Genomic DNA, 26,401 nt, shown 5'->3' with positions numbered 1-26,401 from the left:
TACTATGATCCACTATTGCCCGTTAGCCATACGTGCATGACCACTGCCCTCAACAACACCTAACAAATAAGTCAAAATAGCCTAGATACACAAACACACACAGGTAAAGTTTGCCTGTAGTCTGGATTGGCAAGTCACAGCTCGCATATTAGCGATTGGAGGGACACTGCCGATGTGTCACATGATCTACCGCTACTGCAAACTACAGACAAATACCTGGTTAAGTACAATATGTCTTATTAGGGTAGTGGCCAACCATCACAGGCCTATGGTGGCAATATTTTATATTTACCTTCATGTGAAAATCGCTCAGACCATTTTATCTGGGTTTTTTTTAATGTCCATGTGTTCAAAGAGAGAAATATGTTTAGTACTTACACTGAAAAGTCATTTTGCTTCAGAATTTCCTTTAGCCTTTTCTGAAAGATTTTTTCACTTTCTGTTACAGCTATAAATCCACGATCTTAAGATAAAAAGTGCGGGAAATTATATGCAACACCAAAAAAGGTAATCAAACATGGCACCAGCTTAGAAAAATGACATTAACGCTGATCTACAGGATACAGTATGTATCTGTTTTTTATCATTGGTGGTTGCTGGAGGTCTATCATCACCATCCATTTTGGCTATAATAGCAATGTCCTCAAGAGGTTATCGTATTTTTCAGACTATAAGGCGCACCATCAATAAATGCCTGCTAAACTGTCTAGGTTCATATATAAGGCTCACCGGATTATAAGGCGCACCTGATTATAAGGATGAATGACCAGCAGGTGGCAGACCTGTGCACGGCTCAAGGCAGCTGCAGTTCCAGGCAATCGTGTCTCCAGTGCACAGAGCTCGGTATGGGCTGTAAGGAGTTAATATTGCAAGGGTGATGCTGTAGGGGTTAAGCCGTCTCCCTCTGCCCCTTCTCTTTCCCTCCTCAGGCAGGGTGTTAGTCCTGTGGGGTTCCTTGCGGCTCCCTCTCTTTCCCCTGTTACAGGGCTGGCAGGTATAAAATTGCTTACTCAGGCGGTCGATGAGGATTGCTGCGTGGTCGGCACTATGGCGCTGGTGGTACTGCTGCCCCTGTCAGTGTGGGGTATTGTGCCTGGTGTACTGTGTGGGCTGGTGCAGGATATTGCTGGCATAAAGCTCTTAAACACTCTTAAACGTTATACAGTATGTGTTGTCTCTAATTATGGTTCATATATAAGGCGCACTGGACTGTAAGAAAATCTAAAGGATTTTTTGTGTGCCTTATAGTCCGAAAAATACGGTAAACACATATTCCAGGCTCCCCAGAAAGTGAGGACAATTTCCCATTTTTTTCCAAACCCCATTTAACAAAGAAGACATGTGAGTTATCTGTTAATTTAAAGACAAATTTATTTGTATCAGGGCTTAGAAAAACATTTTTTTTTTAAACTGCACCCTGAAACGATTCTTTACAGTAATATGGAAGCAGGTTAACCGTTTATCATGTAACAGGAATTATACAAGCTTTTCACAGAATTTGTTAACACTGGGGCTTTAAAAATGGGAAAAAGAAAATGCACCCCAACATTTATCCACAGTACCAAAATGTCCCACATGTGGACAATTAGCGCCTAAGCAATTTCCCAATGGGTGAAGGGGTTGTGTTGATGAAAGGGAAACTTCTAAAGCACAGCAGATGGTACATGATGCCCACTATGATGCCACCATGGGCTTGTTTTGTGCACTCTAAAAACTGTGTGTTATCCCTGCTAAACACTTTAGAGCATGCGACTTTCTGGACACAAATTAGACACTAAACTGTTGTACTTTTGGAAGACTTACTTTCCAGAAATCAATTCACAGCTGAATAATATTGGCCGCAAAATCTGGGAGTCAAAACACTAGACAGCTGACAATTTTCGGAAACATGCAGGTCGGTGCTGGCACCTAACAGGTTAACTGCCATGGCCTCTCCCATTGAGGTCATTAGTATTTCTATATTACAGTCTGTCTGAGACTAATATAGAAGCAGTACATCTACAATATACTTCAATACATTTGTCTCATCTGATCAATGCATCTGAGGAAGGTCCTACTGCCAAGTCTCTGCTGAGTAATACAGCCAAAACATGGCAGGTAACAACCCAGAGCTCTAACTGGAACGGTTTTACTATTAGATATTTTTTTTATAGAAGGGCTGTTATACTAGTATATACTAGTTAAATCCTTGGGAATAGTACCATTTGGAAGAGACCACTTTTAACCACTTGGCTTACCTTGTGAATCGGGTGGAGCAATTTGGGAAGACTGATGCTTCTCTCTACAACGCTGTTTCTCATCTTCCCATATTGCTTGCAGACCAGGATTCTTTCCTATTTGAGCTGTAGAAACAAAACTCAAATCTTTCACCAGTGTTGGAAGATGTTTTCTTTTTAATTTGATAGGTGTAAGAATCTAGGCTAGCTCATTTACACAATAAAACAAAGAACATTTCCTTTTACTGTTGACTTCTTATATTGAATTGTTAGTGGGTGACATTTTTCTGGTACTCCTTTGACATGTTTCTGTGCACAAGTTAAGATGTAGTCAACATATTCAAACGTGGGAAGTCCAAATTCTACTGAGGAGGAGAAACCTTCAACCATTAGCCAATTTTATGCATGCATATGATGCATGGATATCTAATTTCTCAATGAAGTTACTTGGATGACTATATAATAGTTTCATAGCATAGCAGTGAATGGGTACAAATTAAAGGAATTCTCCAGGAACTTTATTTCATTGCCCTATTCTAAACATAGTGTAAAGAGTCAGAAGAGTTCTGTATACTGTGTAATGGCCCAGCCTTGTATCTGCAATTCAGCTTCTACTAACTTTAAAGGGGTAAAAACTGATCAAGACCAGACAAAGAAAAAATGCATACCCTCAATTTCTTGCCGGTTTAAAATATCCGCAGCTACAGCATCCACTTCTAACTCGCACGTACTTTGTGGTTCTACTCCTTCCAACAACAAAGAGCTTTAAGAGACAGAATATAGTTACTTGCAAAACAAAGGAAAATATCAAAATATCAGCAATACAGTAACAATTGATAGATAAAACAGCAGAATACAGGGTTCTCTGATTAAAAAACATTTATCGTATATACTCGAGTATAAGCCGACCCGAGTATAAGCCGAGACCCCTAATTTTACCACCAAAAACTGGGAAAAACTACCGACTCGAGTATAAGCCGAGGGTGGGAAATGCATTGGTCAAACCCCCCCAGTAGTATACAGCCTTCCAGCCCCCAGTAGTATACAGCCTGCCAGCCCCCAGAAGAATACAGCAGCCCCCCTGTAGTATACAGCCTGCCCCTAGTAGTATACAGCCTGCCCCTAGTAGTATACAGCCTGCCCCTAGTAGTATACAGCCTGCCCCAAGTATTATACAGCCTGCCCCAAGTAGTATACAGCCTGCCCCTAGTAGTATACAGCCTGCCCCTAGTAGTATACAGCCTGCCCCTAGTAGTATACAGCCTGCCCCTAGTAGTATACAGCCTGCCCCTAGTAGTATACAGCCTGCCCCTAGTAGTATACAGCCTGCCCCTAGTAGTATACAGCCTGCCCCTAGTAGTATACAGCCTGCCCCTAGTAGTATACAGCCTGCCCCTAGTAGTATACAGCCTGCCCCTAGTAGTATACAGCCTGCCCCTAGTAGTATACAGCCTGCCCCTAGTAGTATACAGCCTGCCCCCATGGCCCTTAAAAAAATAAACTTAAATACTCACCCTCCGATGTCAGCGCGGCTCCCCGATGTCAGCGCGACTTACCGATGTCCCCGATGCCAGCGCGTCCAGTCTTCTTTCTTCTCCGCGGCTCCTCTTCACTCTTCCCGCGCCCATGTTTTCTTCTAGCAGGCACATACTATGACGCGGCCGCTGCTGACGTCATAGTATGCGCGGCCATGAAGAAAACATGGCCACGTCGATGATAGAAGAAAGAAGAGTGAAGAGGAGCCGCGGAGAACAAAGAAGACGGGACGCGCTGACATCGGGGACATCGGTAAGGCGCGCTGACATCAGAGGGTGAGTATTTAATTTTATTTTTTTATTTTCTTGTGATGAAAAACTCGGCTTATACACGAGTATATACGGTAGCAAAAAACCACATGAGACAATTCTGATGTAACATGCAGAATTGTTGTGAATTGACAGTCACCAAACAGGTTTGCATTTGGACTACTCCCAAGACATTTTGTAAGTGGTCCTGTTAACTCCACCGTTAAATCACTTTACAGAACTTCACTCCACAAAGGTTTTCAGGATTCACGCAGTAGGTAAGGGCAAGCAGCATTGTCATTATCACAGTACACAATCAGCAGAAAGTCATACTGTAACACAGAACACATTCATATGATCCAGAACTTTGGAAATCTTAAAACAAAGGCACCTTCCATGTATGAATATAGACTGTGGTAAACACCTACACTCACCGGCCACTTTATTAGGTACACCTGTCCAACTGCTCGTTAACACTTAATTTCTAATCAGCCAATCACATGGCGGCAACTCAGTGCATTTAGGCATGTAGACATGGTCAAGACAATCTCCTGCAGTTCAAACCGAGCATCAGTATGGGGAAGAAAGGTGATTTGAGTGCCTTTGAACGTGGCATGGTTGTTGGTGCCAGAAGGGCTGGTCTGAGTATTTCAGAAACTGTTGATCTACTGGGACTTTCACGCACAAGCATCTCTAGGGTTTACAGAGAATGGTCCGAAAAAGAAAAAACATCCAGTGAGCGGCAGTCTGTGGGCGGAAATGCCTTGTTGATGCCAGAGGTCAGAAGAGAATGGGCAGACTGGTTCGAGCTGAAAGGCAACAGTGACTCAAATCGCCACCCGTTACAACCAAGGTAGGCAGAAGAGCATCTCTGAACGCACAGTACGTCGAACTTTGAGGCAGATGGGCTACAGCAGCAGAAGACCACGCCGGGTGCCACTCCTTTCAGCTAAGAAGAGGAAACTGAGGCTACAAGCTCATCGAAATTGGACAGTAGAAGATTGGAAAAACGTTGCCTGGTCTGATGAGTCTCAATTTCTGCTGCGACATTCGGATGGTAGGGTCAGAATTTGGCGGCAACAACATGAAAGCATGGATCCATCCTGCCTTGTATCAACGGTTCAGGCTGGTGGTGCTGGTGTCATGGTGTGGGGAATATTTTCTTGGCACCATTTGGGCCCCTTGGTACCAACTGAGCATCGTTTCCACAGCCTACCTGAGTATTGTTGCTCACCATATCCATCCCTTTATGACCACAATGTACCCAACATCTGATGGCTACTTTCAGCAGGATAATGCGCCATGTCATAAAGCTGGAATCATCTCACTGGTTTCTTGAACATGACAATGAGTTCACTGTACTCAAATGGCCTCCACAGTCACCAGATCTCAATCCAATAGAGCATCTTTGGGATGTGGTGGAACGGGAGATTTGCTTCATGGATGTGCAGCCGACAAATCTGCGGCAACTGTGTGATGCCATCATGTCAATATGGACCAAAATCTCTGAGGAATGCTTCCAGCACCTTGTTGAATCTATGCCACGAAGAATTGAGGCAGTTCTGAAGGCAAAAGGGGGTCCAACCCGTTACTAGCATGCTGTACCTAATAAAGTGGCCGGTGAGTGTATATGACTGCCAGGTGACTTATCAGCATAGAACAAAAATATAAATGAATAAATGATGAGTACCGAATTGTTAGTCATACAATTATATATACTACTCTGATTATACTGCATTTTCATGATATAAGCATGTATTTTAGTGGTGACAACCGGAACTAAAGCCTAGGTCAATTAATCATTGATTAATTATTCTAACCACATTTGTTTGTTTTTTTTGAGAGAAAGTTTTGGACATTCAAAGCTTAACGGCAATTTGTTTTTTATTTCATGAGATTAAAGCATAGATGCCCTGACTTCTATTATATAGCACCAAATCCTGGCAAGCTACTTTTCCCAAACTGATTCATTTCAATAAGCACAGGAAATTTTAAAGGGATATTGTCACCATTTTATCCCATTAAACTATCAGAGCCCTGAGGAAGGGTATGTTATGTCCTTTTTAGAATTCCCTCTTGTATGTGAAATCTTGCCTTTTAGGAGGGTGGTTCAATAAGTACCTGTGTTTGACGACAGAGGTCGTTCGTTCCTGTGGGAAGTTGGTGTTATCAACGTGTGCTGCCATCTATCAAATGACGGCAAAGCAAATTGCAGAGTGATTGATAGGTTAGTTTGGATTTGGCAGCCATTTGAGAAAGACGTGTTTTGTGATTTTCGCTAAGATGGAAAAAGAGCAGCATCGTACGGTAATTTGCTTTTTGTTTTAGGATGGGAAAAAATGTGAGGAGATAAAAGCAAAGGTGGATGCTGTTTATGGAGACACTTCGCCATCTATGACCACAGTTAGATATTGGTTCAATTAATTTAAACATAAGCGAAGATCCGTTTTTGATGAAGAGAGAGACCATGACGCCCGGCAGACGTGGTTACCGAAGAAATCATTCAAAAAGTCCAGGACATGATAGTCGCTGATCGACAAACAAAAGTGCGCAAAGTAGCAGAGGCCGTAGGTGTGTGGACCGGAATGGCAATTAATATTTTACATGATAAGTTGGCAATGAAAAAATTGTCGGCCCGATGGGAGCCGCAAATGCTCATGCTGGACAACAAGCGGATGCGGCTGTTAACTTCGGAGCAGTGTTTGGAGCAGCTTAAGCAAGATCCGAAGGAGTTTTTGCGTCGAGTTCTCACCGTTGATGAAACCTGGATTCATCATTAAACACCAGAAACTAAGCAACAATCAAAACAAAGGATATCTCCCGCTGAATCTGTTCCAAAGAAGGCGAAGACCAGCCGGAAAGGTCATGGCAACGATTTTCTGGGATGCGAACGGCGTCATCCTCATGGATTTTTTAGAAAAAGGAAGAAGGATCACTGGACAATACTACAGTGAGTTATTGGATCACTTGCTGTTTCAACACGATAACGCACCAGAACATTCATTCAGAGTTGTCGCCGCCAGACTGCATGAATTGCCTTATGAATTGCTGCCGCACCACCCGTATTTATCCGATCCCTGCAACTTTTTCTTGTTCCCCAACATGAAGAAATGGCTTGCGGGAACATTTTTTAGAGGAAGTCATCGCTGAGATGGAGGCGTATTTTGGAGAGTTCGATAAATCCTATTTTTTGGAGGGGTTAAAAAAATGGCAGGAACGTTGGGAGAAATGTATCTTTCTAAAAGGGGACTATGTTGAAAAAGAAAAAAAAATTTGGGAAAAAATGGTGTCTTCATTCCTAACATGGGTACTTATTGACCCGCCCTCGTACCTGAGATGAGTCAGTGATGCAGTCCCTCACATTATACAGCTGCTGGGCTTAGTATTGCAGCAGAAACCCATTTACTTGAAGACTAGGCTACAAATTGCATCCAATGTATTAGCCACAGTACCTATGTCACATGTTTGTAAAGTAGACCTGGTGCTCCCAGAACCATTTCCAACAGCTATGCACCAATGAAACATAATATGTGATGTTTCACTCACAAAACGATGGACCTTGGATTTCATAAACTAATAGGATATCACTTGTAAACTTGTCAGCAAACTAAATATCTGCCGAACGTAGGAATTGATATTTCAAAAGGTAAAGAGCATTGACCACTATTCAGATGAAGTGAAATAAATAGATGAAAGGATACGTTTTAGAGTTTTACTAAAGTCTATTCACCGCTTCAGTGACACTAGCTGAATATTACATCAGTTACTTTAAGCGGTTTTCTGTCAAGGGAAAACAAATTCCAAAATACGAAGTAGCAGGGTTATTATTATCCGCTAGACATGTGCACTAACAAAACCCACAATTACATTGAGAAATTATAGAACTAGGAAAGTGAAATATTCTTGTTTACAAACCTTGGGATTTCTTCTTCCTCCCATTGCACAAAGGTGGCACTAAAGGAGCTTCCTGGGAGGGTACCTTTCAGCACTTTCAAATCTTGAGAGCCATCTACTAAAAATGGGAAAGAGGAGAAAGCTAAACATTATTCCCAATGCATATAGATATCAATGAAGACAGCGGTTTGAACATAATAATATATTAAACACTTCCTAAGGCTGTCTACACATCAATGTGTGCAGACTGTGCAAATGGACACGTATGCAGATCCGATCGCAAGAACTCAATAAATTTCACAGTACAGAAGTCTTTACATCATACAGCAATATGATGTAAGGACTCCCTGTCTGCCATCCAAACTGCAGCGCCACCAAGGTAGAAACTGTCACAGACGCAAGGACTCAATGTGTGAAATCTTTTTAGTCTGTAGAGTCGCAATGGTCCGAGCATATTCATGTAAAGCCACCCCCACTGCTCAACATAATGGAATCCGTGGGATTGAAATGTGAAGAATACACTTGTGCTCACCCGGCCTAACCATTGCCACTGCTCCAAATAGAGGGTGAGGTTCTGCAGCAGCTCAGGCATGTATTTAGAAATGCAGCTGCTACAATAATAACAATACCAAGCCATGGATATTTGATTGAGCTTTAATTACATTCATATTACAATACATTTAAAATGTTCTATTGAACAATTAATGAAATCCATTTTCCAAATTTGGGAGGAAAATCAAATTCAACTCCATAGACTAAAAAATTGTCAATGGGAAGGAGACTAGGTAGTAGTGATATCAGACAAAGCGGTGGGTACACGTTATGAGGAAAAAGGTTTCTGGATCATTGTCCTTCAGACAATCCTTTGCCGACTGTAAGTTCTACAAATAGCTCCATGGAAACAAGGATTGAAAGCAGCTTAGCATGACTCAGTACTGTATGACCAGGACCAGCGCTAAATCACTTCCAGATGCATGAACTGACAGGCAGCAGCTGCTACATGACCTCTTATTAAAGGATCACGACTTCCCAGAGCGCGTGCACAAGATCTGTGATGTAGTCCTTTTGTAGGTTGTATACTTAAACCCTGAAAGACTAGAGCTTTTTTGCCTCTACAAGTCAACACATTTTGCTTTGTTCTTACTCGATTGCATTTCAGCAGTCATTACATTATCTTTCATTTGATCTAGCTGTATAAGCTTTAATTTTTTTTGCTGTCTATTATACTTTTGGACAACATTTTACATACATGCCAAAATGTATTAGTCCTTTTATTTTAATTTTATTTGCAGGTTATCATTTATTGTTACAGTTATGATGCTGCTAAACAGGGCTATAAATCTGGTCTGATGCTATATATTTATTTTCACTGAAGAGGGTTGTACCTTTTAAAAAAAAAATAAAAAAATCAAATAATATATATTAGGAGAAAATTGATTTTGCATCTTTTAAAAGACAAAACATTTATTTTTCTTTGTTAACAGAGTTTGGAGCTGGTACCATGTACCATGGTTTTATGTAAAGTCCTGCACATGCATGGTGCAACTGAGATTATCATGCTATCCCTGTGAGGCTCCAGCTGGTGTCAGCCAAAATCACAGCCACATCGTGCATGCCCAAGACTATGCGCCCAAGAGAGCATGACGTTGGTACTGAAGGGGAGTATAAGGAAATGGAGGCAGAGGTAGCTTGACTGCATGACTGATCTCCCCAGTTTAAGTAGAACATCAACTGGTCACTATTAATATACGAAATAAGGTACGATTTGGGGTTTGGTGATATGTTCTCTTTAAGTATGGTTGCATTCAGAGTTCGTGATGACTTACCTTTCCTCCGTGCTCTTCGGAATTTTACAGCAGCAAGATTGATCAGGTTCATGCCATACAAGTTGTAGTCAATGAAGAGCTGTAGGAGATAGGGGACATGGGCCTCATGGGCTTGATAGCACTTATTCATCACAGCTCCACCTTGCAGCAGTTCACCCACTCTGGTAAAATAAAAAGCAAAAAAAAAAACATTGAAAACTATTTTCCAAGGTGAATCCTAGTAGATTTCAAAGGTTCAGTGTTGCACATTAAATACATTATTAAAATCTATACAAAAACACATTTGGAAAAATTGTGTTTTTAAGACAAAAATGTAAAATTGTGCTGATGGAGAGCACGGTAATATAATTCCAAAGTAGAATTTCCTTACTGCAAACCCAACATGTATTTATGAGAAAATCCAGTGGAAAGCCAAAGCTGATAATTGTAACATTGCCAATGATGTGCCCGCAGATCTGCAAGTGGATTATCCCATCGTCATTCATGTTGACCAATTTTAACTTTCATTAATTTGAAGGTCATTATTCTCTACAGATTTTCATCGCTTGCAGCGGATACGATTTGAATCTTGGTCAGTGTATTTGGTGTAGGCTTGGGTGTGGAATTACCACCAGCCGATTCTCCGCCGTCTACAGGATAACAGGTTATGGTACTGTACATCTAATTGGTTGCAACACCTGCTATAGATTTGAAGTTTTATATTGGATGGCACAATTTATATTGCAATAACTTTAATTTCTACAATTGCCATTGATCATAGTCAGTTTTATTAACTTGCATGACCCTCACTTAGTACAGTTTCCCATTCTGTGTTACCTGTGCCACTGGCTTATAAGTATCTATATTTCAACTTTAAAAAAGAGAAGCTACATAAGCACTGCTCAAGTACTGTACATATGCATATTTGAGTGCTAGAGAAATTAATAGCCCCTTTCAGTTTGTCGAGAGGAAAAGGGAAATAGAGAAGTAGCAAATGACAGAGAAGCATTGAAAAAGGTGCAGAGTCAAACTTGTGAGGCAAGTTAAATCCCAAATTAAAAAAAAAAACATTTTAAATGGAAAATGTTCACATTTATAAACCATTTCATACAGTTTCATTAATGTAACAGAGGTTCAATGATTTTGTTTACTGCAAAAAAAAAAAAAAAACCATCATGAAGTCAGATGTATGGATTAGAGTTATTGTATTAAATATAGGTCCACAAGCAACAGACATTTAAAATACATATATATGTAAGACACAAGAACTAGGTAGAGGTCTATGATACGACTCACATACCAACCTAGAAAACCGTACGCAGCTATGCACAATAGACTACAAATTAACAACACAACAAGTACAAAAATTCTATGCACTAAATTGAGCATGAGCAAATTATACAGTTAAATTTAGTGAAGCTCCCATGGTGTATGAAAGTGGATTTCTGCTGCACACTAGATAAGTGAGAATATCCAGGTACTCTGGAGAGGGTCCTAATCCCGTATTGTATAGGAAAATTTGAACTCCAGTCACACTGTTCAAGTTGCAAATTCAGTTTTTTTTTTATTATTATACAAACTTCAAACGTGACATTTCGGTCAAACAATAGACCTTCATCAGACTCCGTTTGTAGAGAGTAATAGGGCTTGTTGTATTGCATATAGCAATGGAGGCACCGTCAGGTAGAAATGACGGCCGCAGCCGCTCTGTGGAATGAGGTGCTCCACAGAGCGGCTGCGACCGCCATTTCTACCCAACGGTGCCTCCATTGCTATATGCAATACCACAAGCCTGGGACTAAAGTAAAACCTCCAGAGAGATTCACCAGTGGTCAAAAAGGGCCATCTGTAACTAGGGGTTGTCTGTAAGTCAGGGACTGTCTGTATATATGCATTTTAAATGTTTTTGTTTGAAATCATTTTTTGAAATACTCACTATTTAATTTTGGTGCGCATGATTATCCAATTTTTCCCCTGTATAGAGTGTTGGATGTTTTTTGGGGGGGGGGGATTCCTATGCACCCTGACTGTGTTCCAACTATAAGGTTTGCTATTTTTGGTTAGGGTTATTGTCACTATCACAAAGAAATATAATGAAGGTGTAGCAATTGCAATTCTCCCTATCCCCTCCAGGTATAGATAGCTGAACTACTACAGGGAAACCTGTCCCATGGGGTAAGCACGACCCAACATTGGAGAGAATGGCATCACAATCCTATGATAAAAGTGCCAGCTTAGGATTGGACACTAGAAGTAACACTGCAACACATCTCCTAGAAAAGGATATCTGTTTACAAGACTGAACATGTAACTATGATAATGATTTTTTACCAAATTGTCATAGGTGTTTCCCACTTTAAAAAACAGAGTGATTCATATATTGTGCAGCTCTCACTTTTCTTTCCAGATTTATGGCATTTTCCGTTCTGAAGCTACTTGTCAGAGATCTTTAGCAGCAACAGTGAAGTGGGCGGAGTCTAATCTTTTCCTGTATCTACCCTGAAAGCTCAGTCAAATTTAGGCTGCCCACAGTTCCCATGATGCCTCATTTTCTCTCATGAAGTAATTTAGCAAGAAATCCATTGGAATTCCTAAGAATAAATACACTGAACACTGCAAAAGTGTAGACATATGATTTATATAGTGACTAGCCTGACAGAATGGAGAATGTAATAATTAGTAAAACTAATAATGAAACGGTTACAAGAAATGTATGGCTTTGACTGTGTGAGCACTAAGGGTTAACAGCTACCTGCTATGCAGGAAGTGTTCAGGGAGAAGATGGTGGGGACCTCCATATTCACTCCCTGAACACACTCAGGGAAACACAGAGGGCACAGTCACGTGACCTATCCTCCGAAAATGAGCAGTGATACCTGTGAAACCGTATCTAAACAACTCTACGGACTCACAAGAGACATCAGTACAGCCAAAAGACACAGCTACAGCAGATGATAGCAAAGAAAGTGCGGCACATAGGTAATAAAGATAATAGACAAAGTTGTTGTACATCCCTGGAGCTATTGATTTGTGAAAAAAAAGTTGCGCTTTAATGAATGTAAGATAAGAGGATTGCATGATGTACAAAATGTAAACAATGCTGGAGTCACTTCATTTTCAGGACTATTATAATCCTAAAAAGTGTCTGATATTAAACTCTTACCTTTTCACCATAGATGGATTGTACAGATAGATCTTCATGAATTGTCTTTCTTTTTCATGATATCCATAGAAGGGGCTTTATAGAAAAGACAGTGTGCAATGTTAGAAAAGAATAATCATAGAAAAGTCAATCATCTAGAAAAAAAATACATAGTCATCCTTAACCAAATTTATATACCTAAATGATAATATTTTTTCCACATTAAAACTAGATTTTGCAGTAAAACAGCAAAGTGGACAAATATTTTTTGTAAAACCTCAAGTCCTGCTCTTGTTATTGAAGCAGACTCATGTTCTGGGGACACTAGGGCAAATTTATCGATCCCTTTACTACGGTCTCAACTTTCTCTACCAACTATCTAAAATGTCTTGCACCATAGTTATCAAGGATTTTTAAACACTTAGAATAGAACTCAAAATGGGGCACAAATGTTGCACTAACTAGCACCTATATGGGGGATATTTTGTGGATGTGGCTTTTTATGGAACATGTTTCATGCTATTTTTGTTGTGGGTCACTGCCAAACAAGGCTCACTTACTTCAGAACTCATTGCTGTGAGCTGGTACTAGTTATTGGAGAACTAATAAAGGCTGGCATTTGTTATGGGCACATTGTTTAACCCATTCACAACTGCCATACGGCTTCATATGTCCATTGCCCCGTATAGAAATGACGTTTATAAATGTCATGACACTGGCCAAATTAAAACGGCTATATCTCCTGAACCAGGACACCTAGAAACACAATTTTTGTGTTACAATTTGTGTCATATTAAACTGAATAATCTCCCTGCCACATCAGGGTGCTTAACAGAAGCAGAGATATTACCCTTAAAGTTGTACTAAAAACAATCCATATATCATATTAAAGCAGAGACTTGTTTAATATGACACTAGAGTTGTGTTTCTACATGCAAGGGTTCAGGAGGTATTGGCGTTTGAAGTGTGCGCCCATCCAACCTGTCAGTTGAAGGCGGAACGTAGAAGAAGTTGCAGAAGACTTTCACTTTGCAACTGTAGCTGAACCTGGGAAAGGCTAATCGAATAATGCTGTACCTATTTATAACCTATTTTGGTAAAAGTTACCAAAAGTTTGGTAAAAGTTGCAAAATACTTAAATTGGAAAAATGAAAAAGCTTATTTTTACACACCTGTAGTCAATTATTGGCAAAGTTTATAAAGAAAAAAAATATGTAATTATTAAAACTATCCTATCAAGTTCAAGTCTCACATGTCATGAAAAAAAGAACATAAAATTGTTACATGTAAAACGTTTCTAGAGATATCGTCATTTAAAGAAGCACATAACAGAATGTCAAAATTGACCTGGATATTTAGACACCAATGACCATCGGTCATGAAGGGGTTAAAAATGTTTCGGGTTATGGGGACATTGTTGAAACCAGCTTTGTTGAGGCACTGATGTTAACCGAATCTTCCTAAGAAACAATGAAAAAATGGCTCTTGCTTAGGGTATTTCGGAAGCTAAAAAATAAGGTGCAAGGATGGGGGTGAAGTGGGATAAATTCCTGGCTATATACTTATGCTATACATACCGATGGAAATCCAGGCTTGAAAATGAGAAAATGCTTTCTTGTCATGCGCATGTATACTTACACTCCAGAAACCACGGTGATCTTGAAAACATGTTGTACGTTGGCGGACGGATTTCCCAAGGCCACATTAAGTGCCCGGTCAATGCTGAATGCCACCTGCCTGAGATAGCGATCTGGATCCTTCTGCCCATGACCATCATATGGCACATACAGGTAGGGAAAGATACCATGAAGATGCAGACATGTCTTTTGACCTACAATACAAGATAAAACTCAATTTGTAGTCATTTGAAACACATCAATTCAAATTGTTTAATGGTGTAAAACTGGTGAGAGGTTCCCTTTAAGGAAAGTTTACATCTCAAGGTAAATTGTGCTTGATCGTTAAGTCTTCGCTCAACTGATACATTGTCTCATGCCATTAATTACAACTTTGTCATTTCAGTCAGTGTATTAATGGTCTACATTCTTAATCTATAAGTTTGTCTGAAAGCCACTGCTAGCATAGTGGTTGAAATTTCAAGTGTAACTTACCTTTTAAGAGACTTTGAACAAATAGAGAGCAAAGCCCCTCCCCTCTGAGTAATTGCTGTAGTATTCAAACAGAAGCCTCCCAGAATAACCTTAATAACCCTGCTATAACCTTAATAACATCCAATTATATACAACTTTGAATCCTGAATACTATATCTGCTTAAAAGGGGTATTCCCACGAAGAGTCTTAAATATATTAAAATATATTAAAAACACTCTCCAATTCACTATTAACAAAAATTCCGCTTTTTACAGATATAATTCCAACTTGTCTCTAACAGTCCTGGTGTATGCAATTTGGTTTTCCCTGGATCTGCCCATAAACTTCTGACTGTGATCAGACAATTCCCTCTAGCTTATCTTGCATTGCAGAAGAAGGGGGAGGGGATGGAGGCAGCCAACAAACTACAGACAGAGGCACTTCCTGGTTCAGTTGTGATGCCCTAAGATTCATAACTTTTGGATAGAGGTATTTAGTATAAAAAATGGAATTAAGATATTTCACCAACACTAGATCCATGGGTAGGAATTTTAGATTATATTAAAAATATTGGCGTGAGTAACAAAGACAAGAGAGTGATAACTCAATTATTGTTGTGTGCTAGAAAATTTATATTACATTTCTGGATTTCAGAATCTCCCGCTTGGGTAGAATTGTGGATGAGAGGAGTAAACTTAGTGGTTTGGATGAAACTGGTCTAGGCCACATGGGGACTGTGATCTGGCCAGAGGGGAATGAAAAGGAAGGGGTACGTATAAATTTTTGTATCTGCTTTTATATAATTGTAAAGTGTTTATGAATTCATAAAATATACTTAAAAAGGACCAAAAAAAAAAAAGTCATTACTGTGGCAGGTCCTGGACAAAGAGCCAAGCAAGCAGATGGATAAAAAATGGTGGATACGTATATCGGAAAATTCTCATGATTGCTGAATATGGCAGTATATAGGCTTTGTGTTGCTACTACTTTTTCCTTGTGTCAAAGACTCGGCTACCAAATAAAGAAAAATAGCATTTTTTGTAATTTACTGTTGCTAATACATTTGTGTTTTTCAAATTGTATTTCAAGATGATGCAATAAAAAAAAAGTCCCCAGTGGCAACCAAATACCGGAGAGCCCCCAGTACAGACGACACCTCTCAGTACAGTACAGCTGCTAAGTACTTACCACTCCTGGGTCCTCTCTGCTATGTGTACTGATCTAGGCATAGCGGCAGGAGAGGTTCTTAGATCAGTGAGGACTTCAAAGGCTGCACTCGTCACCACCCTGCCTCCCGCACAAACGATTTCTTCAAGCAGTTATGCAAGTGCTCGCAGGACACTGCACTGTCAGCAGGGTGGCTGCACTTAATGAACATTCTCAATAGGTCCTTTGGTACAGAAAAGAGGGAAAACGCACTGGAAAGGAATTCCTGCACCCTTCTTAGAACTGCTGCAGTTATCAGGAAATCAAGATTGTAGAGTCGGTGACCATTTTGGTGGTGTTGGATTCAGAGTTGGAAGTTTGGCTTACCAACTCCACAGCCCTGTTGTAAAGGCTACAATACTTTATATGTCCAATATAAAAAAAAGATAAATGTACTACTGATTACTCACATACACACAAAAGGGGGATATTTATAATACACTGGCGCTCGTGCCTGCCGCCGAATTTCACAGCGTGTGATACATCAAGAGTCTTCAGCCTCTCGATGTATCAGGTTTCTACGCAGCTTTTATTCTATGCCAGGCCCTGTCTAGTGTAGAAATAAACGCAGCCGCTGACTTTTCACATGTGGCACAGAGGTCCTGATTAATAAGCCCCAAAGTCTTCTCAAATTACAATATAAACTCGAGTATAAGTCAACACGAATATGAGCCGAGCCTCCTAATTTTACCACAAATAAGTGGGAAATCCTATTGACTTGAGTATAAGCCTAGGGAGGGAATGGCATTGGTCACAGCCTTCCCCCAGTTTATATTCAGCCACCTGCGCACCACTATATAGCCAGTGGTGCTGGCTGAAAAGCTCGGCTTATACTCAAAAATATATATGGTATACCATATTTTAAAATAGAAATAAAATAAACATGCATAATGATCAGGAGAGAATTGTTATTGTGCCATTGGTATAAAAATACATCTTCATTTGTCTGGAACGGATATAGTACCACAAGAGATGCCATGTTAATTGTGGTGTCTAGTCATTTTCTCTAAAGACCAGAGATAACAACAGGCACTAGTACAATCTGCTGCAAGACATACAGCTACCTTTACCCAGGTGCACAATGCTGAATACCATAACACATGGCCCCTGCGTCTCCAATCAATTTGAAGTTGATTGAATTAGCTTGTACCAACTAACCTCAGATTAACTCCATCCACCCGATAAAACAATACCTTCATCAGGAGGTTATCACTTCACCTTTAACACTTTAAGAACGCTGCCATTTTGTGACTTGAAGGAAATCTACCATTTAAAAAAAAATAAAAACCACCTACACATACTTACCTACGCTTTTCTTTGTCTTGATCCCGGCGGTGTTCTTCGCTAAGCTTGACACACATTTTTCAGGAATACTATTTTGGAGTGGCTATGCCCTGTTGATGAAAATGTATTAACTTTTGTTGGTACACATCAATTCGGTTTTGATTTATTTTTTTTCTGGTGTTTACTGTATATCTCAAGTAACATGTTCTCCTTATTCTATGAGTCAGTACCTTTACGTCAATACCAGATTTCTATATTTTTGCTCATGTTTTACTAATTTTGAATGATAAAACCTAGTATTTTTTTTTTTTTTTTGGGGGGGGGGGGGGGGGAGATCTTCCAAGTGGCATAATACCATATATACTCGAGTAGAAGCCGACCCAAGTATAAGCCAAGACCCCTAATTTTACCACAAAAACCTGTGAAAACCTATTGACTCGAGTATAAGCCAAGGGTGGGAAATGCATTGGACACAGCCTCCCCAGTATATAGCCTGTCGGACCCTGCCACCTAGTATATAGCCAGCACCTGTCCCCCAGTATATAGACAGCCCCCTGCCCCAGTATATAGCCAGAAGCGGGGCAAGCCGGAAAGGCGACTTCTGATATTTTTACTCGAGTATAAGCCGAGTTTGGGTTTTAAGCACATGTTTTTGTGATGAAAAACTAGGCTTATACTCAAGTATATATGGTAATTAATTTTTGGTCTAGCTGGTTAAGGGCTTGTTTTTTTTTGTGGGACAAGTAGTACTTTATAACAGTACCATTTTCGTATAGATGCTCTTTTAATCAACCTAGGACAAGAAAGGTAAATATTATTTTTGGTGGGTTTTCCAATTAATTTTTATGCCGTTCATCGAGTTGGTTCAATAATAATTTAGCTTGTACGGCTCACTACAGATGAGGCAATACCATACTCACTACTCATACGCAATACGATATTCATGTTCATAATCATGTTATGTGTAAATTTTATATGAATATGGGCTTTGGGGGTATTAGTTTTAATTGAAAAAACTTCAGGTGGGGAATTCCCCTTAAGGCATTTATATGCTGCAGTCACGTTAACCATGGCAATTAAAGTGTAAACCACCACAATTGGAGCTCGATCCCACCCTGGGTGTTACTCGGGAATGTCAGCTGTAAGATAAAGCTGACACCCTGCGTTTCCTGATGCCGGTTCAGCTCCATGAATTACCAAGTTACACCACTCCATGCAATAGGCTATGGAGCGTCAAGTACATTGGTATTTATTACACAAAATTAGGAGACGGGAATAGCCCTGTCTCCATCAGGCAAAAATATTCATTGGAGTGAACCTTCCACGTCTGTTCTACTCTGCTACCATAGCACTAATAGAGGTGAAATGTAGTTATGAAAATAGTAAACAATGTCTAAAATAAAAATCTAGTTTAGTTTTGCCATGTTTACACGGACTATACAGCTCCTTAGTTTGAAATGTTTCTTTTTAAAGTTCTTAGATAGCAAGTAGTAAGTGTCTGGTGCCAGACAGAAAAGACACAGACCTGCACTTACTTCAAGATTCATAGCTAAATATGGTAAGAACTGAAAGCTGAACTAAAGGCTCAAGTGGTACTAGCAGTATATGTTACAAACTTAAAAAGTGAATCTAATAAGAAGCCATAGAATTATTTGTTATAGCAGAACTGCATTTAGATGTACTTAAAATCTACTCCTCCTCATGACCCTCTATCCTAACCCACACTGACCATAGTGCTTTGACCCATATATTACAGGGTTAAGATAGCTTTGTGTAAGGACTAAACCACCACAAATAAACCTCTCAGGGGGCCCCGTGTTTGTTCTTGTTCCCACTGGGCATGTGCTTGCTTTCATTAGTAAATCTCCCAAGGCCATCTACTGCTTTATTTACAGCTCTCTACTGCCTGCTTGGCATCAAGCCTGGACATTTCCAACTATGGCCTTATCTGCCTGTCCGCCTTCACACTGCCAAAATACTACAGCGTTCCCTGAGCGGGAGGTGAAGGAAATGCATAAATTGTACAAGAGTGTAAGTCTGTTTCTTAAGAATGTGCTAAGGTGAAACACTGCTTCAGGGAACCACTTGTGGGAGCTCTCTGTAAACCTCGTCATATGCATGTGCCATCATTGGCACTTGAGCAGTTAACCTAGTACACACTTCCCACTATGTTCTACATCGATGTTATTAAAGGGAAATTGCTCAAAATTGAAAGAAAATTCTCAAAATTTCAACCCCCTAGTTTTAGCTCCCATCACTCAGTGATGTCAGTGTAAAATTCCAGGGTGTGGGCGGGGAGTCTCCAAGCAGACACATTATGATCCATCTAGTGCTGTGAGCTGACAATGTGGTTAGATTATAAGAGACATAAGACAGATCAGAGATGAGATCCATGAGATGGATTTTACACACAACGACACTCGACGTCTCTCAGTGAGATGTAGCTTGTGAACGAGCCGGCACTTTTAGGTAAGACACGGGATTTGGCTCCCTGCAGAGAGTCGATGACTCACTTAACCGCGCCCCTAACGGCCTTACCACGCTCCCTTTAACCCTTAAAAAAAAGGGGTTGTGGAATGGGGTGACTGGCTGAACTTTGGCTCCCAATTATACATGAGCTGTTCAGGACTCATAAGGACTCTTCTTAGTTAGCAGAGCCTAATGATCCAGCTCACAAAAAAAAGAGCTGTAATTTCCTTCACTACTGCCTGTAGCTTGTAGTTCTTCTCTCGCTGCTGCTGTATGAGTATGTGTATGAGTGTGAGCTTGTCCAAGAATGTAGGGGAGAGCGGCCGCTGCAGGGAGAAGAGAACAGCTCAACTCCACAGCGTGAGACAAGATGGCTGCCAACCCTGAAGTCAGAAGATCCAGGGGCAACTGAAATTGTGTACACCAGGTTTGATAGAGACAGGTTGGACTTATATCTGTGAAATGCTCTATTTTTGTTAATAACATTTACTAAGAGAACGTGTTATTTTGTTATCATGAGTACATTTAAGAAACTGGTCTTTGTGGGAATACCCCTTTAATGACCAGACTCGATTTTTAGAATTTGAAATGTGTCACGATAATTGATTATAACTTTGGAACGCTTTAACATATCCAGACGATTTTTAAATTGTCTTTTTAAAATAATTAATTTATATAGAAGTAAAAGGTTGTTTTTTTTTTTTACTGCCCCACTGGGCGACTTGCACTGCAATGTATTGTATCTATCAGTGCTTTACTGACATTTTGCCTATGAGAGCCAGTCTTGGCCACCATACATGGCAGACACAGTGGTCTTTGTTAGACCTCTGTCTCCCAGGCACCTCGCGTTCCATTCCGGGGGAGAGAGGGGGGAAGTTCCCTCTGTCTATCTCCTTAGCTGCCATGTTCATACAGTATTACAGCAGTTAATGCGTTAGGAGACTGTCCGGCAAGGAGTCCTATCCATGCCGGGCAGACGCAGCAGGGACCGGCTGTATGAAACAGCAGGTCTCCTGCTACGGATGGCGTTTGCAATCCTATAGACTATATAGATCGTTCTTATGCAGCAACGGCATGCTGATGATCTGTATCGACTTGTGACATCAAGCAAGTTTGTAGAACTTCCTAGAACTGATATAAAAATAAACAAGCAAGAAAAGTGGATTCAAAACAGTAAAATGCATGGTAAACCAGTAAAACATGCATCGGGGGAGCAGCGTTGCACATCGAGGCCACCAGAGGGTGAGTATATAAGTTAATTTATTTTTTTAATGCTGGTCTGTGCTGTATACTACTGGTGGCAGGCTGGGCAGGGCTGTATACTACTGGAGGCAGGCTGGGCAGGGCTGTATACTACTGGAGGCAGGCTGGGCAGGGCTGTATACTACTGGAGGCAGGCTGGCTATATACTCGGGGGGGGGGGGGGTCTGTGACAAATGCATTTCCCACCCTCGGCTTATACTCGAGTCAATCGTTTTTCCCAGTTTTTGGTGGTAAAATTAGGGGTCTCGGCTTATACTCGAGTATATACGGTATACATATAAACAGTAACATAAAACACTTTACATACTTCCTTTTTATGTTGTGCTGGATGAAGTGAAGCAGATAGTAATCATACACCCTCCACCACCCACAACCCGAAAGTTCATACAGCTCTGTGTGTGAAGAGGAGCTAAGGGGTTGTAAAGCAGACACTTCAGACACACAGGACAGCCGCTTAGATCAGGGACTCTGCACACGACAGTGGATGCATGGGTGCACCCTGCTCACTACACGTCACAACTAATATATAATCTATTTCCTGTATCAGGAAGACCCTCTGGGGCTGGGGCCCTTGGCAATTGCCCACTTTGCCTTGCCCAAACGCCGGCTCTGCATATATATTCAGTATCTCCGTTAACGCAAAGAGCCAAAAATTAAAAGAGGAGGTGTGATTTGGAGCACAGTGAAAGTCATAGAAACATAGCCCACAAGAAGAACATGATGCAATTGGAATTTTTATCCCAGCTTCCCAGTACACGGCATGGAATATTAAATACAGTCATAAGGAACGACAATTTGCTATGCAGTAAAGAAGCCCTCATACAGTTCTGTACACTGAAATATAAAATAAAAAAGTTTGGAAAAATGGAAACCCAAAAATGAAAAAGAGCAGTGGAGTTAGGGGTTAAAGGAAACCTACCACTTGTAGTGGCAGGTTTCTGATGGAAATACCGGGCACCAGCTCAGGGTGAGCTGGTGCCGGAGCTTATTTTCGTTAGTGTTTTAAACCGCGGTATCGCGGTTTAAAACACTTTTTAAACTTTATAGCCGGCGCAGGCAGGTACGCGCTCGGCGCTTACCGTGCACACGGCTACATAGGAAGTGAATGAGAGCCGCGCACATGGTAAGCGCCGAGCGCGTACCTGCCTGCGCCGGCTATAAAGTTTAAAAAGTGTTTTAAACCGCGATACCGCGGTTTAAAACACTAACGAAAATAAGCTCCGGCACCAGCTCACCCTGAGCTGGTGCCCGGTATTTCCATCAGAAACCTGCCACTACAAGTGGTAGGTTTCCTTTAAGGTGAAGAGCTGTACATGTAGATAAAATAAAGCACATTTATTTGCTATTTCCTAATAGGAATAGTGCATTAAGTAACATTCTTCAGGAGGAGGTTGGATGGAGAATGGGCATATGGCCACTATGTAATCTGCAGTGCCAAGAAACAGCAGATTAGAACAGAAAGGAATAGAAAACAATCTTCATTGCGTAACACTGAAAAAGATTTTACATGTAAAACACTAAATTTGTATTTACAACCAATTACTAGCAAAGAATTTCTTTAGAAATATTTTTTCTCCTTGGGAAATGCAGAGAAGAGTCATGACCTTATAAAGAAAGGAAGTGAAGTGATTTACATGTGGCAGGGCCTCTAGCCGACTAACATTCCTGGGCAGGGGAGTGGCCACAAAACGCTTACACACATGGAGACGGGATGCTGAGGAATGGAATAGCTTGCCTCTGCAGCGTAGAAGAGAAAACCATTTCCATAGAAGTTTATTACAAGCTTTCTATAAGAGCAGTCACCACTGTGTCTTCATTCTAGTACAGTGTCACTTGTACATAGGAGGCCCAGACAAGATGAAAAGTATAAAGAGCAAACCCTGTGTGTGTCTCCTGAATGAAATATGCTGAAACAGGACTGCAGGGCGACAAAGCTCTGACCGGAGTAATTACGGTACTGCAGAAGGAGAGGAGGGGGTGTATTTTGCGTATTCTGATGTTCTGATGAGCAGCAAGGTCTTGACAAAACACATTCTTTTTTATACATTCTGTCATCTACGTGCATGTATTTCTAAATCCTGGCAACATTCACATCATTGTCTAATGCACTGCTTTTCTAGGCCCACTTTTAGGGTTTAATAAAAATAAAACGGGACGATTCTCGGCCTCAAAAACACGGTTGAGAACATATTTGTACGCATAGCCTTAGGCCATGTTCACACAATGCGCTTGAACCGATGTTTTAGTAATAGGTTGTGTGATGTTTGACTAGACGGTCTTAGGCCATGTTCACACAATGGGGAGATGTATTAACGTTGGTCGGTCCCTAGACCAGTGTAGACAGGATGCTGGATGATGAATCAGTTGCAGTATAAGACTGGTGAGTCCTACTTTGCACCTCCTATTAGTTGGTCTAGTATGCAGCACCACAATATTGAATTTTCTGGCGCATGGGTTCGTTTCTGTTCGGTGCCTGCTAGTTACCAAGGACACACTCCCTTTTTTGAAGAGGAGTTGGAAAACAGAATAAAAATGGTCTAGAACCTTCAGTAAATCTGGCGCAGGGCATTTCAGGTGCCAATTACTCCAGTTTTCTCCATTAAATATGATACAGTAGTACTTTGACAAGAACCCTTCCTTTCAACAGGAAAATTTCACATTACTGGTTGATGTGCAGGACTTATGAAATAAGAGCACAGCACTATGAGAGATTCCAAGCAGCTGGCTTCCATGTTCTATGTTCTAATCAAGAGCGTGACATAACAAGGCCTTTCCTGTACTTGGCATTCCTTTATATTTTTTCCAGCTTGTATTAGTTCCTGCTGTTTGCTTTTGTGCAGAATGATTTTAATTCGGTCCCTATTGAAACTATTTCAGACGTTTCCAGAACCCACATGTAGACATCAGCACACAAGCTGCATCATCTACAGCAGTCTATTTATGACACACAATATTCGGCTTAACCAACCCCTATGGAAGTGATAGATGCCAATTTCTCAAATATTTAGGTAAATCAGTAATTTTAGAGCATCAAACAATAGTTTTAAGGGCCTGAAAAAGAAAGGCAGGACATTTCCCTATTGGTTCTCTATATGTACATTTTTACACTTCATTTTATTGCCTCCAATAGTTTTATTTCCATTACCAAAATATCCTCCTGTACCATAGCAAAAACTCATAAGAGTAAATTACTGCAATGCCCCCATGTGCTTGGAATAGATGTTACAATTATCCATGTCTATTGCCCTGCTTTGTAATGTAGGTCATGATCTAGAATAGAAATAGTGAATACCAAAAATAAAATTAGCATCAGTTTAAAAAAAAAATCCTTTCAGCTATGGCAGTTAAAAGGTTAATATATCTAATTGCCCCACAAAAATATTTTTTAATCATTTCGATAACATATTTTTCTGAAGTGGCTACTATGTAGAATGTACATCACATGTAAGCAGCATGCAGGGGGATCTGCTTTGTAATTCTATACACCTCTATCCATAGCAAGGCACAAATGAGAAATCAGCAATAGAGAGCTGCTCACAACTACTTGCATAATTGCTTTGTTGACATGGTTACAATTACAGAATGAAATAAAATTTTATCCCGCAGACCGCTTTGCTGGAGGATTGTCGGACAGAAAAAGCTAGGGCGCTGCATCAATGGAGAGAGCAAACAATGACAAGGCTGTCCTTTCAGAATGAAGGGAAGAAGCAGCACTTAACACAGAGGAGTACAAAAAGGGAAACTATGGCATTCCAGGCTCATTCAAATCTTTATCATATTTAATGTTTGCCAGCATGTCACCCATGTCTGTGGACACCCAAAACAGAATGAAATCCATATAAATTTTCTGGTCCAATACATTATACATCTCATCTAAACCCAATGGTTTCAGGTTTCCTGGCGCACTGACCTATGTTTCTGATGCACAGGTGAGTTTCTGTCCAGTCACACCCTCCATTTACCGAGGACATGACCCTTTTTCAGAAGGGTCAGAAAATGACCTAAAAATGGTCTAATCTGGTGCCCGGTATTACAGGAGCACAGACAAACTGATACATTTCCCACAATGAATATTTATATGGACCTCAGATCAAATCATTTGGAAAAATGCCAATCCTAGATAATAAAAATAACAATAATACAATTCCTGAACCAGGCAATTATAACAATTAGAATTGAATGTTACTATTCTATTGTTACTATACTTTAACTAAGGCAGTCATTTAATGGAGGGGTGTCCAATTATAAAGATATTGGGACACATTTACTAAGGGCTTTGCGCCAGTTTCTATCAGATTTTGCACTTTTTTTTTTTAGGTAAAAACTGCTTGCACAGGTATTTAAGAAGTGTCTGCACCAAAATTGAGTGGCACACTCTGTTGGGGCAGATCAGGGATCACCATATACATGAAGAACGGGCGCCAGACATCATGAATTTGGCACACCCTGCATTATACACAGGAAAACTGCATTTAGTGCAGTCTGCATTACTCTTCTTTAATGTGCCCCATTGTTCTCCAGTATTACTAGTTGTCTGCTCTGGTGGACATCGGGTCTCCAGTATTACTAGTTGTCTGCTCTGGTGGACATCGGGTCTCCAGTATTACTAGTTGTCTGCTCTGGTGGACATCGGGTCTCCAGTATTACTAGTTGTCTGCTCTGGTGGACATCGGGTCTCCAGTATTACTAGTTGTCTGCTCTGGTGGACATCGGGTCTCCAGTATTACTAGTTGTCTGCTCTGGTGGACATCGGGTCTCCAGTATTACTAGTTGTCTGCTCTGGTGGACATCGGGTCTCCAGTATTACTAGTTGTCTGCTCTGGTGGACATCGGGTCTCCAGTATTACTAGTTGTCTGCTCTGGTGGACATCGGGTCTCCAGTATTACTAGTTGTCTGCTCTGGTGGACATCGGGTCTCCAGTATTACTAGTTGTCTGCTCTGGTGGACATCGGGTCTCCAGTATTACTAGTTGTCTGCTCTGGTGGACATCGGGTCTCCAGTATTACTAGTTGTCTGCTCTGGTGGACATCGGGTCTCCAGTATTACTAGTTGTCTGCTCTGGTGGACATCGGGTCTCCAGTATTACTAGTTGTCTGCTCTGGTGGACATCGGGTCTCCAGTATTACTAGTTGTCTGCTCTGGTGGACATCGGGTCTCCAGTATTACTAGTTGTCTGCTCTGGTGGACATCGGGTCTCCAGTATTACTAGTTGTCTGCTCTGGTGGACATCGGGTCTCCAGTATTAC

General features: G+C 40.7%; 1 protein-coding gene across 3 annotated transcripts in view; it reads right to left on the bottom strand.

Annotated features, from left to right (window-relative positions):
- Positions 1 to 26,401, bottom strand: part of REV3L (REV3 like, DNA directed polymerase zeta catalytic subunit) — a 109,798-nt gene that overhangs the window by 54,538 nt on the left and 28,859 nt on the right. For 2 of the 3 annotated variants that reach the window (XM_072141773.1, XM_072141771.1), the window contains exons 2-8: positions 14,480 to 14,672; positions 12,863 to 12,937; positions 9,721 to 9,881; positions 7,916 to 8,012; positions 2,885 to 2,979; positions 2,238 to 2,342; positions 379 to 463 (exon numbers count right to left, since the gene is read on the bottom strand). In XM_072141773.1, the coding sequence (XP_071997874.1) occupies positions 379 to 463; positions 2,238 to 2,342; positions 2,885 to 2,979; positions 7,916 to 8,012; positions 9,721 to 9,881; positions 12,863 to 12,937; positions 14,480 to 14,672 (811 nt within the window). The remainder of the gene's footprint in view (positions 1 to 378; positions 464 to 2,237; positions 2,343 to 2,884; positions 2,980 to 7,915; positions 8,013 to 9,720; positions 9,882 to 12,862; positions 12,938 to 14,479; positions 14,673 to 26,401) is intronic. The other variant, XM_072141772.1, reaches the window with a different exon arrangement.

The sequence above is a fragment of the Engystomops pustulosus genome, chromosome 3 (assembly GCF_040894005.1).
Source record: "Engystomops pustulosus chromosome 3, aEngPut4.maternal, whole genome shotgun sequence".
Classification (NCBI taxonomy): domain Eukaryota; kingdom Metazoa; phylum Chordata; class Amphibia; order Anura; family Leptodactylidae; genus Engystomops; species Engystomops pustulosus.
The sequence above is the reverse complement of the archived record's forward strand: the minus strand, read 5'-3'. Positions and strand labels throughout refer to the sequence as shown.